This window comes from Ciconia boyciana, chromosome 2, assembly GCF_034638445.1.
Source record: "Ciconia boyciana chromosome 2, ASM3463844v1, whole genome shotgun sequence".
Lineage (NCBI taxonomy): Eukaryota > Metazoa > Chordata > Aves > Ciconiiformes > Ciconiidae > Ciconia > Ciconia boyciana.
In genome coordinates, this window is record NC_132935.1 from 82,910,818 (window position 1) to 82,925,973 (window position 15,156).

General features: G+C 43.5%; 1 protein-coding gene across 5 annotated transcripts in view; it reads left to right on the forward strand.

The window, feature by feature from the left end:
- The window catches only part of FBXL7 (F-box and leucine rich repeat protein 7), a 190,647-nt gene extending 180,055 nt beyond the window's left edge, over window positions 1-10,592 (forward strand). For all 5 annotated transcript variants that reach the window (XM_072853118.1, XM_072853121.1, XM_072853120.1 and 2 more), the window contains 2 exons: window positions 4,017-4,628; window positions 9,456-10,592. In XM_072853118.1, coding sequence (XP_072709219.1) covers window positions 4,017-4,628; window positions 9,456-10,192 — 1,349 coding nt within the window. In that variant the 3' untranslated portion in view covers window positions 10,193-10,592. The remainder of the gene's footprint in view (window positions 1-4,016; window positions 4,629-9,455) is intronic.
- Window positions 10,593-15,156: the final 4,564 nt, after the last annotated feature.

Consider the following 15,156-nt stretch of genomic DNA (forward strand, 5'->3'; position numbering starts at 1 on the left):
GTTAAGAAATTTTCTCTTACATCAACAAACAATTTTCAGAGCCCAAGCAAAGCTTTAATAAAAAGCATCTTGCACAGAAGATTGGTAACTGGGGAGGAAGAGGGGCAAAAGAGGTTGTAGGGAGGGAAGCACAGGGCTGCTTTGTAATTTGTTTTTTACTATCTAAGATCACCAAAATGTAAAGCTGCATTTCAGGCTTGTAAACAATTGGTTTTTTTTCAGGAAAAGAAATGCTTGTATAGGGCATGTGTATGGAAAGATGTGTATTGAGGAGTGCAATCAGTAACTACATTTGCTCTTGCAGGGTTGTGTTTATTAATGTCACAGTGTCATTAAGTTGCCCTGTCTCAGACTGACTCAGCCGGTTAGACTCACTAAATGGTGAAGAACAAAACTGGAAGGAAACCCTTAGCAGTTCAGATAGTGCTATAGGAAGCCCCTCCCAAGAATACTTGAAAAGCCTGGAAAATGTACAGTAGACCAAGTGTTTTGCTGAAGCTTTAAATGCTAGCAAAAAGGTTTCCAAGTTTTTACTGGCAAAAAGCTCCTGGACTCACCTGCTATTTTTTTCTTTCGCCCTTAGGGGTGTACAACGAACAGAAGCGGGAATACCTCTGTACAGAGTTCAGCTGAGCTACCAGCAAAATTCCCGTCTGAGAGCATATTGCATTACGGGCTCAGCAGACCAGTAATGCTCTCTCGACTCTCTTGTTTAAACATAATGACAACACTACGGGCTTTTTCCAAAATACTTTGGGGTGCAGAGACGGGGTGTGTGCGAATGCACGTGTATGTGTCTGTCTAGAAGTCTGTGCCCTGAAGGTGGAGGGAGCAAGTTTCACATGATGCACCTTCAGGATTGAAGGTAAAGGAAATACAGGATGCACATCTGGAACTGCTATACTAATGAGAGAATTAAGAGAGCACGAAGCGAGCACGGAGCATACTCATAAAACAGAAGGTCAAACTTTTTTTAGCTCTAGGTCTAAGTTAAAAACCACATTTTGGTAATTCATTACACACCCAGAATGTCTAAGGTATTGATTATTCACAGTGTGCTCAGGAGTGATGAAGGAATGCTACTTTTGATCCAAAAGGAGTGGAGATTAGCTGTATTAGCTTGGTGCTTTGATCACCAGGGGAGAGAGGGAGAATCATGGAGTATTAAATGCTTTTTTATACTTAAGGAGGAATGGAGACTAGGGGAGAATGTAACCCTGCAGAGATTTTTAGGTGTTTTCAACAATAACGGACTAAAAATGTATGTTTTCAAAATATGCTGGGAGACTGTCTTACAGGAGGTAATTGTTCCCACAGTACTAGAAATTGTTTATAGCAGATGTTAAAAAATGAAACTTTTTGCTTTTGATTTTAGTTCCATCTATTTTGCGGTGTAGAAGCAAGTGTTTGTTCTGTGGGTTTTATTTATATCATTTTGTTTTCCCTTTTTGTGCTGGTTTGTGTAAAAAACAAACAAACAACAACCAACCAAACAAAAATCCCAAAGCAAATAAAAAAGTAAAAGGAAAGGAGAGGAATTCACAATACCAAATATATGTGGTAGTGGAAGAGACATCCAGCACTTGAAAAAATGTATATTCTTTTATATTAGAAGCATCCTTGTTAAAATCTCAAGAAAAGAGCAAAAAGTAAAGGTTCCAAGTCTGCCACATCTTCTGCACATGTTTAACTTCAGGCACTGTCATTGGTTTTGGTGGTAATGTGAGGGAGGTCAGACATATGGTAAGTCCTTGCAAAAATTAATCTAAGGGACTGTTGCCTAAGTGGCCTGTGGAGTCAGTGCTTGTCTGCAGGAGCCTGGCTGCTGCTGGTGTTTTGGTTTTTTTCTCTCCAGCTGTAAATCTCATTTTTAAAATAGCGGAGTATACCAGACACTTTCCAAATAACACTCCTCAATGCAGTTATTTGCAATAGCTGCCAGGGGGGTATTAGGAGGTCTCAAAGGGGAGCAGAGTGTCTGCAAAACCCACTCTGCGTTAAGATATGGTTCTTGCTCAGAAATACACAAATCCCTGGGTTAGGTCCACGTAACCATAGCATAGACTCAGAAGCCTTGAAGAAAATGTTTTTCCTGTCACTTGCTGAAATACTGAGTTTCTAAGTAAAACAAGATGCAGAAGAGGAAGAGAGAAGTAGCTGGGTAGCATAGGTTTTTCCTTCACAGTGTGAGATGATGATTTTGATCTCTCTGCAACTGAACTAGGTGATCTCAGGCAAGCCGCTGGACTTTGTGTCTTGGGTTCTTCAGCCAAATAGTCGTGCCTCTCTCCCTTGCAAGACACGCTGTGCAAATGCAGGCCTGTGGTTGCTACTGTTGCAGCTAGTGAGATCAGAGCATGCCTGTGCTGGCCTAAGTAAAAGCTTGATGGGCAAATTCATGTGTAATACACTGATCAAATTCATCTAAAATGTACTTTAAAAACTCTACCTAAACCCAGATTTGGGCAGGTTTGCTGAATGCATTTCTAGCTGTACCCTGCTTAGCCCATATCTGTGCTGTCAGTCACAGAGCTGTAGAGTCGATGTTACTTAAGGAGATGGCTTTGCACGCTTCCCTGAAATGTCTGAACGCTGAAGGGATAGCAGAAGATGTGACATGGAGGAAAGCTTGGTGCTCTAAAACCACTGTTCTTACTCCATTCATGATATTTGTTATGCTACTGGGCACTAAACTGTGGTTCCTGTATTTATCTCTGGATGGTGCTTTCCTTCATGAAGAATTTCTGTTGAGATCAGTACTGAGAAGTCGCAGATGGAAGGAGTGTGTTCAGCAGCAGCATTCCTCTCTCGTACACTGGTTGCATCTTGTGTAACGTACTGCTGAAATATCTCAGGTTCTCTAAATGTATTGCCCATGGCATTTGCTTGACTATCAAAATAATATCCTAGTTGTCTTCCAGTCTTTTACTTGCTTTGCTTGGAGAGCTGGGAGCAGGAGTGGGAGTGACTCGTAGGCAGCAATGTCAGCACAGAGGGAAAACAGTTGAAATAATCTTACAGCAAAGGCAACCTTTCTTAGTAGCAGAGGCCCTTTATTTCTGTGCCTGCTTTTTGCCAGTGAAGTGAAATAAAGAAGGTAAAGAAGTAGCAAATTGTTTTGCATGGGGTTTTTTGGGTTGACTGCTTCCAGTGTGACAATTAGCCCTAGCAAAAAGAGCGTGTAAATGTTGTGCAACAGCTCTGTAACAAGTTTCCAGTCATGCTGTTTCTTTGCCACTTACTTTTCTGGGCTTATTTTTTCAAATCCAACTGAAGTTCACTTCAGTCCATTGGAAAGGAGTGCTTTCTGCATGCACATGAAGAGGCACAGCCAACCTGTTCAAGAACTAGTCACTGCGCTCTTGGTTGAACTGCTGAGTCCCAGTTTGCATGAATGAAAAATGAACTTATTTAATGACACGGTGAAAGTGTACGGGGTTGTGCTTTTCGCATCTGCCCAGGTCTGGTGAAGGAAGTAGCATTTGCCTTGTGAGCTGCTCTTTGGCCTCCCACTGAATGGCTGAAGGAGCTGAGAGGCAAAGGACCACAGTATTCCTCTCCTAACAGCTCACAGCTGCCTAGATATTGCCAAGGTTATGGGCAGTTATTGTCTGTCAAAAAAGCCTACGACTCAAATGTACTCATTTCTTGCAGTGTTTAGGTGTGAATATAAAGAATTAAAGTCCCTGGACTTCCACTGATGTCTCCTCTTCATTACAGCGCTCAGACCTGCAGCCCCTCCTTTGCTAGCATGGCTTTGATAGCACAGCTAGGGGTGCATCTCTATTGTGTACCCAACTCTAAGGTGAATAGTGTTTTCAGAGTATACTCTAAGATAGATTTTGAAATATGTGTTTCCGCACTCTCACTGGTAAAAATGACTGCTTAACCCCCAACAAACCCCAAAGCCCATCATGCTTCATTAACAAATGGGCTAGTGGGGTGCTGTGCTGTGGGGAGAGCGAGAGCTCTGCATTCACCCACCACTTACTGAAATTGTGTGTTTTGTCTTCCAGACTCTGACCTGAGCATGCGGACGCTCAGCACACCCAGTCCAGCATTAATATTTCCACCAAATTCCCCTGGTTTCCAGAATGGCAGAGGGTCGTCGACGTCTTCATCCTCAGTCACTGGGGAAACTGTTGCCATGGTCCACTCGCCGCCTCCAACCCGTCTCACTCATCCTCTCATCCGGCTGGCGTCCAAGCACCAGAAGGAACAGGCCAACATAGACCGGCTGCCCGACCACTCCATGGTCCAGATATTCTCCTTCCTGCCCACCAACCAGCTGTGCCGCTGTGCCCGTGTGTGCCGCCGCTGGTATAACCTTGCCTGGGACCCCCGACTTTGGAGGACTATTCGCCTGACCGGCGAGACAATCAATGTAGACAGAGCTCTTAAAGTGCTGACCCGGAGGCTTTGTCAGGATACACCCAACGTATGTCTCATGTTGGAGACAGTAATTGTTAGTGGCTGCAGGCGGCTCACAGACAGAGGACTCTACACCATTGCCCAGTGCTGTCCGGAACTGAGGAGGCTGGAGGTGTCTGGCTGTTACAACATCTCCAATGAGGCAGTCTTTGATGTCGTGTCACTGTGCCCAAACCTGGAACACCTGGATGTGTCAGGTAACAGGAAATATTTCAATACGGATGCCTCTGATTCTAAAAGCCTCATGCTTGTCAAACCGCTGGCGCCACAACTGCCCACTTTCTCTTTCTGTGTTGTCTTTCGAAGTAGGAATGCCAGTCTCCCAACACAGTACTGGTGAGACAGGCACCGCTAGAATCTCAGTGCTCCAAATGCCAGCAGCACCTCTTGAGTGGCCGGGCCTCCTCCAATGAAGACAAGCTAGCAGAGATGGCCCGTTCAAATAGCACAAGTACTTTTTATAGATTTTTGCACAAAGGCCCACGTTGCAGTCAGTGCTAAATCATATGGTGAAGGCTAGTTACTTCAGCAAAATTTATCTTTTTCATATATATATCATTTATATGTAGATTTTATATATATATAATGTATATATCTGTAATCTGGTAAGTGACTTGAGGAGGAGCTCAGAATCAGTGCTAGCCTTTCGTCTCAGTATAAATATCAATTGTCATCCCTAGCTAAACTTCAAGGTCCCCTTGTTTCTATTGCTATTTTAACAAGACTGAGCTAGCTTGGATTTTTTTTTTTTAATAGCGTATATATTTGCTTAGTGATTTTCTGCTTTTCCTTTCACCCAGTTACCATGTATCACTGCAGCTGTTTAGATCAGCAGAAATGTTTTAGACAATTTTCCTCAGACCTGCTCTGGGGAAACAAGAGGTTTTTTCCCCAAGGTCAGCCACACAGAATTTCCTCTCTGCAAATAGGTTGGCACTTAATGGAAAAGATGTAGCCAAGAAGAGCACTGAAGTGAATTTGATGTTCAATACTTATTTTGTGATCTCACTTGTTATCAGTCTAATGTTGTTATTAATCAGCCGGACCAGATTTGCCATTGCAGAGGTACTAATGGTGATAAGCAGGATGAAGTGGGGATAGGAAGCAATGCTATTGAGTCCCTGGTACCCAGATAAACTGATTTTTCCCAGGCTGCCTATCTGGTGTACACTGATTTGCTTTCTTTTTTCTGCCTTTTATTTTTTTTAACTGATTTATCCAACTCTTTCACCTAATTTTCCTAGGATGGCAGAATGTCATGGAAGGCATCCAAACAAATAGCAACAAATGAGAATTATTCACTTTTTGTGATCGCTCTCTGAAACCACCAGATGATAAGGGGTCTCTGCGGGACTCCATGGGAGTCCTGTCCCATGGAGTCTGTTCGCAATGACCTTGCATGTGAATTACTTATTGTCAGTACATACTGACATTAGTTCTGGATTGCGAACCACATATTCAGGTTGAAGCATCTCCAACACCAGAAGAAAATGTATATGCCTGTGTGATTTAGACCTAGAGCTACATATCACTTCGAAGGCTGGCTGTATGCTGGCCTATTTATGCTTTTCTTACTACATCCTCTAGGGTGGTATGGAGAGTTGAGTGGCTCAAGTATCCTGGGTCTGGAGAGACAGGACAAGTAGAATTGCTGAGCTGAGGGTGAACTGCCTTGGCACACCAGTCTGTTAGCTGACACCCTGAGTGCACTTGGGGGCTTGTAGGTGGCTGAAAATGCTTTGGTCCACAGCTCCTACTGATAGATATTCTGTAGACCAAAGGTGACTTTCTCAAAAGCAGGGAAAATGAAAAGATGATAGCAAGTCTTGAAATAGGTTCTTTTGGGGTCTGTCTTCATTTGTGGTTTCCTCAAACCTGTTACTTTCAGACCTAGAAGATGGTGTCTGTCCCTAAGAACTCATCAGTTTGGTCCGAAGTACGTAGAGGGCAAGTAAAATACCTGTCTTCCTTGAATTTTGTCTCATCAATGGGACAGCAAAGTAATTTTAGTTTCACATTTTTCTAAGTTGTCCTTTCTTTTTGGAGCAGGTGAGGAAAAATCCTGGTTTTGAACATGCTCAGAAGTCAGGGTGTTTGTGTTCAGACATGGCTTTTGCTGCATGTGCCTGCATATGAATTGAGGATAATTGATCTCTGGGGTCTTGTTTTGAGTCCACTTTTTTCGTTCTGATGTGGGTAATTTTGGAGGATGTTTTGGAACCAGGATTCCTTTTTCCCCTCCTTCTGTCTGTAGTTAGGAGGGCAAGGCTTGCACCTACTCGCTTGAGCAGTTCTCAGGACTGAAGTGGTTCACTGGTTTGGTCATACTGAGCAAGAGAAGTTGGGTACATGTGCTGGGGGATAACGCCATACTTGTAGCTAGTTAATTAAAACCCAGTTCACAGTTGTACATCTAGTTGAATCCCTCTCCCCCTTGGATGGTTACTTGGCAGCAATAATGTACCAAAATCTTTAATGTCAAAACCAGATGTTTGTATTAACTTTGAGAGTTTTCCACAATGTAAGTTCTGTCACTCTCAGCATCACTTTGTGGGCAGGTCGGAGATATCTCTAGAAGTTGGTTGAGCTTGACTGCAAGTTATTATCTAACACGCTAGCCAACATTTTTTTCAATCTGTTTGGAAGTTTCTCCTCCCTTTTAAAAATCAGTTATACTTACTTTATGGAAAATCCTGTTACAAGAGCTCTGTTTTTACATGTTTTATTATTTAGGACAGAAAAATTGTTGCAGACCCAGGAACCTGTCATTTTGCCTAAAAATCAGGCAGTTCTATATCAACATGGACTCTTTTTCTGGTGAAACCATTTTGAATATTCTTCCCATTAAATATTTTACAGTGTAGCCAAAGTAACTAAAAGCGATGCTGAGCTTCTCAAAAGAGTGATCACACAGATGTATGTCACTCCAACCCTGCTGTGAGACTTCTGACCCATTCACTTTCTAATTGTGGTCATTAAAGCGTTCCCTCTTCTTGGATCCCCAGCAGACAGAACATTCTCCTTGGCCTCATGGACCCTTCATTCTCACTGAGCCAGATTTTAAAATTGAATTCTGGTCAGCACGTAAAATATCCAGACTGACTCCTTAATCCAGCAACCTCCTCGGGCAAATGCAGTAATGACAGCTACATCAGGTCCAGCAGAACTCTGCCTAGGTGCCAGCTTCTTCTGTGGAAACCCAGCTTAAGGATGGGGACTCGTGTGGTGCATTTTGCATCACCTACTCCAAAGAACATATTAGAGGTGACATTTTTACACCATTAGTATTGTACTGCTTCCCTTTAGAAAAATCACTTTGCATTATTGACCATGTATGTAGTACTTATTTGAAGGCAAACATATTTCCAAAGATTGCACCGTAACATAGGTGGATCTGCCACACAGTCCGAAGAGGAAATAGCAGCATTCAGTGTTAAGAAGATGTTGTTTGTTGAACAAAGTGCTTTGCTTCAAGGTCCCAGAGCTTCTGCATAACCTGTGGACAATTTGTCCGTTTCATTGTGTGAGGCCTAAGGTAAAATTAACATCTGTTCAAATAAATTTGAAGCCTAAATTAAAAATCCAGCTGCAAATTCAAATGATGAATGTAGAAATCTAACTGCAGGTGGCAAACTGTTTCAAGTCCATATCCCATGCTTCTTACAGCATTTGTGCGAGCCCACTGGGTTATCTCAAGGGGTTTTTTTTCCTTTTTGTTTTTAAGAACTGAAGCATATTCATACCTTCCTCTAAACCTCTGAATGAGAACCTGTTGTATCAAGTGGTATGGGTTTGGGTCATTCACGTTTTTGAGGTGGTCTCGCATTGTCATGCTCTTTACTTCCAGACTACAGCATTTGTGCAGCATTTCTGATACATGGAGCTCTAAGGTCGTCATCCTAACTTTTCTGGCTTTTCATGGGTCCCTTCATCCCTGTTGGCCAGTTTCAGCAATACAACAAAGCTCTTTTTAACCCTGCCTGAGGGCACCTCTTTAGGCATAAGCTGCGGAATTTGTCTGAGTGACTTTTACAGCTAAAACTGTTGAGCCTTGATCACTAACAGGTAGACCCTCCCTTCTTCCTTGCGGCTGTTTCTAGCTACGCTAATGCGATGTGCCCAGCTGAACTTGGCACAGATAAGAATTTCCCTTCAGGAGCCCGAGACTGCCAGTTTGCAGTGCAGCAGAAACAGCACTTTCCAAAAAAAAGCTTTCATTCACCACCATGCACAGAGTGGAGGTTAAAAATGGGGGAAGTCTGTGAGTGTGTTTTTCCCTTTAATCTAGCTCTTTATCTTTCCTTGCAAGGTGTGGCGTTTCTCCTCTAGTCTAGTTACCTCCATTCATGGCCGGACTTCCTCACTTGAAACAGTCCTTTTCTGCATCTGTCCATGTCCTCCCATGCCCTTACCAGTCTGTTGGCTCCTGCTGACTCTCCCCATTCTCCTCAGGTTACCCCAGTCTCCACCCTTCTGCAAGCACATAGTCTTGCCATAGTTTTGCATCGTTCCCACATTGCAGGCTTGGGGCTGGACTCACATCTGTTCTCCAAATGCTTTTTGGAGGGTGGGTGGGGTTTGTCTTTTTTATAATGGGGTTGGATGGTGAAAGAGCCTCTGATGTCAGCAATGAGAGTGCCTCTGATCAAAAAGCTGTGTTGGTTGTCATGTACTACCATTTTCTCAAATTGTCACTGGGTTTATATTGCAGTAACAGATCACAGACTGTCCCTAGATAAAAACCTAGGACCATCATTTTACATTTGGGATATGGACAAAATCGGTCTGTTGCTTTGCTGGTGCTCAAAATCCCAAAGCAACCTCACTGACTCCAGGGGATTTTATTTCCTCTGGTGTAGGGACACATCACAGCAAATCCAGACTAGTCAGTCTGGATGATTCTGCTCTTGCAACATGAAGGTATCTTCATCACATCCAGCACTCAGTTTCGTGCCCACCTTTCTGGTCTTGCTGTGTGATTTGTTTTTACTGCTTGCTTAAATCTGTTGTGTGTTTCCGCTTAGGCTGCTCCAAAGTAACATGCATCAGTTTAACTCGCGAAGCTTCCATCAAGCTGTCTCCCTTACATGGGAAGCAAATCTCTATTCGCTACTTGGACATGACAGACTGCTTCGTCCTGGAGGACGAAGGACTGCACACCATTGCCGCTCACTGCACTCAACTGACCCACCTGTACCTGCGCCGCTGTGTCCGCATCACCGACGAGGGTCTCCGCTACCTGATGATTTACTGCACATCCATTAAGGAACTGAGCGTGAGCGACTGTCGCTTTGTCAGTGACTTCGGCATGCGGGAGATTGCCAAGCTGGAGTCGCGCCTCCGATACCTTAGCATCGCTCACTGCGGCCGGATCACAGACGTGGGCATCCGTTACATAGCCAAATACTGCAGCAAGCTGCGCTACCTCAACGCGCGGGGCTGCGAGGGCATCACGGACCACGGTGTGGAGTACCTCGCCAAAAATTGCACAAAACTCAAATCGCTAGATATTGGCAAGTGCCCTCTGGTCTCAGACACCGGCCTGGAGTTTCTAGCCCTCAACTGCTTCAACCTGAAGCGCCTGAGCCTGAAATCCTGTGAGAGCATCACTGGGCAGGGCCTGCAGATTGTAGCTGCCAACTGTTTCGACCTGCAAATGTTGAATGTGCAGGACTGCGATGTCTCTGTGGATGCTCTGCGATTTGTTAAACGACATTGCAAGCGCTGTATTATAGAGCACACCAACCCTGCCTTCTTCTGAAAGGACACCCCACCTGTCGTTACGATGCAGTATTAAAAACACTAATGTATAAACACACGCTCCCATATTCAGTAATGCTGTCTTTTCTATAGCTCACGGGAGTCAGCTTTTCTTGTATGTTGTGGGTGAGGGGGGTTTCTAGAGGACTATTTTGTTTGCTTTTCGTATGATCACTTTTTAAGGTGCGGTGAGTCTCCGTGGAGAGACTGCCTTAATGCAAAAGCAATGAGTACTCAGCATCCCCAGTGGGGTGCCATTTCCATAACAGCCGTGACCTTGTCCCAGGCTACAGTAGCTACCTCCAAAGGAAATAGCACATAATCCCTCCTTTGGAAATGCTACTAAGCTGGGTCAAATACATCTGAATTCCAGCTGTGCTCATGAAGCTGACTATGCAATATGTGTCTGTGTTCCCCAACTTCTTCCAATATGGCTGATAAAGCATCCCCTTGTCTCCAAGTAGTTTCTCTTTGGTAGTCATCCATTGTAATCCCTCAGAAAATACTGGGTAATGTTCTTAAACATACTCGATTGAGGCAGAATAAGACCTGCTGGCCATTGCCGAGCACTCTGCTGAGTGAATCTGGAGATTGTGCCCATGCATGGATTCTCTTGGAAAGCCCATCTCCAGGTCACTCGTGCATCATCACTACTTGCCTTCATTTCTAAATCCACCCTCTCCTGCATGTGTAGTACCACCCTCTGGTAGCAGATAGGGACTTCTGGGTCTGATAAGTAGTGACATACTCACCTGAGTGAAGGAAAACAGATGAGATATTGGTGGCCTGGCAAAGGGAAAAGCCAGCAAATCAGCCTGAGAAGCTGCTGTCATTCTGCAAGAAGCTGCTGCCATTCTGCAACGAGCTGAGATGGCACCATAGTACACTGGGGACTCTCTGAGGCATTGTCGAGCAGCTTGCACGGGGCAGTCCCAACTGCTGTGCTGCGCGGCTGTCACCAGAAAGTCTGTCCTTGTTCCTTCACTGTATCTCTTCAGCGGCCATGGCACCACTGCAGTTGACACTCCCTGAGCAAACCAGGCACGTGCGTTGAGGTAAATTCAGTATGTGCCTTAATACACATAGAAACCTGACCCTTTTCTGTGGCCTTCCAGTTCAAAGGATAGATGGCTGATCTTGAGACTTCAAAGACGTTAGCCTGATGTTAGATAACACCCCTGGGGACAGAGGGGCTGAGAGTGTTATTCACATTAGATTTAGATTTTGTGAAAACTTGTCTGTGTGTGTTCCCTTAGGCTGGAGAAACAGCTGCTGTTCAACAAGGAATTAAAACGCCAGCATTGCCCTGTGACACTGGGAGCCCCTTGTACTCTCATGGTCACTCTTGCTCAGAGCAAGAGTGGTCTGGAGTTCCCCCGTCTCATTGCCTCCTTCCCCAGAGCGTGTGGTCGTTTCATGGCTACTTTCTTCACAGTCTTCTGGCAGCCATTTCTCTGCATTTTCACATGTAATGCTCAGATCTGAAAGCCAGACACGTTAGGGGTGATGATATTTTCAGGCAGGCCCCCTGCGCCTGACTGACAGGTGAATTCATTCGTTCAGCTCAAACGCTATAAATGTCTCGGTAGAGAACATAAGAAGGGAAGCACCGTGTCTGGTTTTCATAAGCAGTAGTTCCATCATCTCCAGACAACACTAATAAAATCATTGATATGAAGTGAAAATCCATATGCTCGAGAAAAATACATAACTGCTGAGGAAATACTTGTAGCAATGCTCTCTCAAATTACAAAAAAGCAATGGTTTGGACATGTCCCTGCAGAGGGAACTTGTCCTACTGCTGCAAAAATTCCTGTAACTTATGTATGTATGTTCCTCCAATTTTGAGTCTCCTAACATACAGGATGTCATCAGCTCTGAATTATAAATCAGATTGTACTAAAGCAAAGAGGGCCGTGGAAAATGATTTTGTCATGGCCACTATTACTGGTCAGTGACTAATAGGGGGTGATACCATCCTTTGGCCAGTTAATATCACTTTGGTTTTCCTTTCTGTATTTTTAAAATTAGAGATTCTTCTCCAGCAAGTAGTACAGTATATTTTATCCGAGCCAGCTATACTCTCTGTTTATCCTTTATCTCAAAATGGCCCCGAGGATAGTTAAATGTTAAGCCCATTCCTGAGGATGGTGGGATTTTGAGCCATTTGCACTCATGAAATATAAGGCCTCATTAGTAACATTTAACTGTTTATTAAAAAAAAAAAAGCTACTTTTCTGGCTATGCTAAATTGAGTGAATAGTGCTACATGGTTTTTAAGGTTTCTAATGTTTAAATTGGCCTGTACTGTACAAATCTCACTATAAAGCCTTAATTTGCTACCAAGAAATAAAGCAATATATTGGTAACTGATGAGCGTGCATCGTCATTTGCACTAATTGATTAACTTCTGGTGAAAAAGAAAAGATTAAATACTTGTAAAACTTTTCTTGAAAGATAGGTAGGTGAATGAGCACATCAGCACATCAGGTAGGTGGATGACTATATTAAAAAAGGAAAAAAAAACCTGGTATAGATTATGACCTTGCCTATCTATCTCTTTAAAATTTGATTTTCCTCATGTGGTTCTTCTTGACCCTGAAACATAATCAGTAACTGGAAGTGTAAGTAAAAGAAAAACCAGTGTATAAAATGTATAAAAATTTCAGGAGGGCCTCTGCATTGGTTTAAAGGCAAGTTAACATATTTGATATGAAAAGTAAAATGGAATGACTGAAAGGGTAGAGCACTTACTAGTGCAGTGTTGCCTTTTGAGTGCTCTAAAAACCCACTCTAGGGGGGCACTGGTGGAAAATGAATAAAGGTAATTTTTCTAAGCCAAACATTTTTAAGTATATAGTCTTACATGATCTGAGTTGGCACTCTGAGACTGCTACTTATTTCAAGAAAATTTGAATTTAACTTATTGATACAGCTTGCCTGTTTTGACTTTTAACCTTTTCCCTATGTCTACTTGCAAAATGACACGATCAGAAAAGCAACTGAAATAGCGCATGTGGAGCTGAGTTTGCTGGAAAGGTTGCAACATGTGACTGATGTGTCTTCGTTCCAGTTTGGGGTTGGCAAAGACTATAAATTTCCTGAGCGAAAACATTGTTGATTCTTGAACCATAAAATTTGGGCTCAGGCACTGAGGCTTCTTCTGCTCTGCCATAGCATGTGGTGATCTCATCAAAGAAAGCAGTGATGAATCACATCAGTCAGGCTGGCATGTTGTTTATGCCTTTGGAATAACTTGTGTCCTGTAGAGAGAGGTCTCTTAGAAAAGGCGCGTCTAAACTACCGTGCACTGTGATTATAGCCAAAGCTCGCTATCTAGGTATTCATCCTTCTCATTCCCTTGGCTTTCGTAAAAAGTGGAACTGTGTTTTCCACGTTAGCAGCATGAGATTGATGTGAAGTGCAACACTTTCGCCTTTTTGAGCTATGCTCATTTGGCTTCCTACAAAATGCAAACCAGCTTCTGCTGGGTGTCTTGGACTCAGAACCGTGGTCCAGACTGTAACCTTCAGTAGTGGCTTACGTGGTTTCTAAAAACTTCTAGCCTTTGAACTGGAAAATTAAAAAGCTAGTAAAAGACCTAATTTTAGCACTAGGCTTGAAACAGGTCCAAGCTCTCATTAAAAAGAAATATAGTGACCATTTGGACTGCAGACTGGCTGCCCCACAGCTGCCTGTGTTAGTTTAAAGGGGAAAAGTTATCTGACAGAGCTGCTGCATGGCTCCTCTTCCCCCAGCGTTCCCCAGGAAAGTAACCTGCCCTCGTTTTTTTATAATTTTGTCAATTTAGCTATTCGTGCTGAAACTTCCCACGCTGGGCTTTGAAAATGTTAGTTGAAATGGTTCATCTGGTTCTGTAAATAAAGCTAGGAGGAAATGTCATTTTGCTCATGTTAAACTCCTGGTGACCTTTCCTTTGAAAACGGTTCATTGCTCTTCGTCTCCTCGAAGGCCTTCAGAGTGAACGTGTGAGCCTCGCCAGGAGGTCAGCTTTGGGACAAGGATGTGCCTTACTGATCTCCCAGTTAAAATTCACCCAAATTTAGCTACATTACATGTCTTTAAACATCTCCAACTCCATGACTAGGGAGAAGAGGGGTGTGCTCAGGTCTTTTGGAGCTTGTAGTCTGGCGAGGTTGAGATTTGGCAAAGCTAAGAGGCGTTTATCACTCTGGCAGTGTGAAGGAGGAAATGACCTGAATTATATGGAAGCTGGCTGGAAAGTCAGGGCAGGGTTGAAAGATGGGGTTTTGAGAACTGGGACAAGAAGAAGGATGAAGGAAATTTCCTGGGCAAGGGGGACTGGGACTGAGATGAGAAGAGATTGAATGATTTTCAGCAAAGAAACTGGGACTGGGGTTGAGAGAGGTGGGTTTGTATGACTTGTTGAGCAGGGAGAGTTGGGCCAGAGAAGGTGTAAGTACTGAAGAATGAGGTTTGGGACAGGAGCAGAAACACGAAGAAAATTAACTGAACATCATGTAAATACAGTACACTCCCTTGGCGAAGGCTCTGAGAAAGGCTGACAAACTGTTTCTGTGAGGATGCCTCAAATTTGAAACAGCCTTTCAAAACTGAAATAGTAATTTTGCATTTAATGCATCCAATATCTACCCTTTTTTTATATTTTGTGAAGCCAGAAAATCTTTACAGGCAGAACTTCTGCCTTTGCCACCAAATGTATACAGAGGCCTGAGACATTGTCAACCTCAGTGTCTTGTTCCTGCCTTTACACCTTTGCGCGAGGTAGTCTGTCGAGAAGAACAAGGCAAGGCAGGTTTGTAACATCTGTTCTTCCTTTTGCATTGTGTTTCAGCAACACCAGCTGTTCTGCTTTGCTAAAGTGCAGGCGTCAGTGTGGAGCCAAATTCGTGCCCTGTTGACGACTGTTAAGGGCATAATAATAATAGGTTCAAGTTACTGCCAGGCAGTAGACATCAGAAT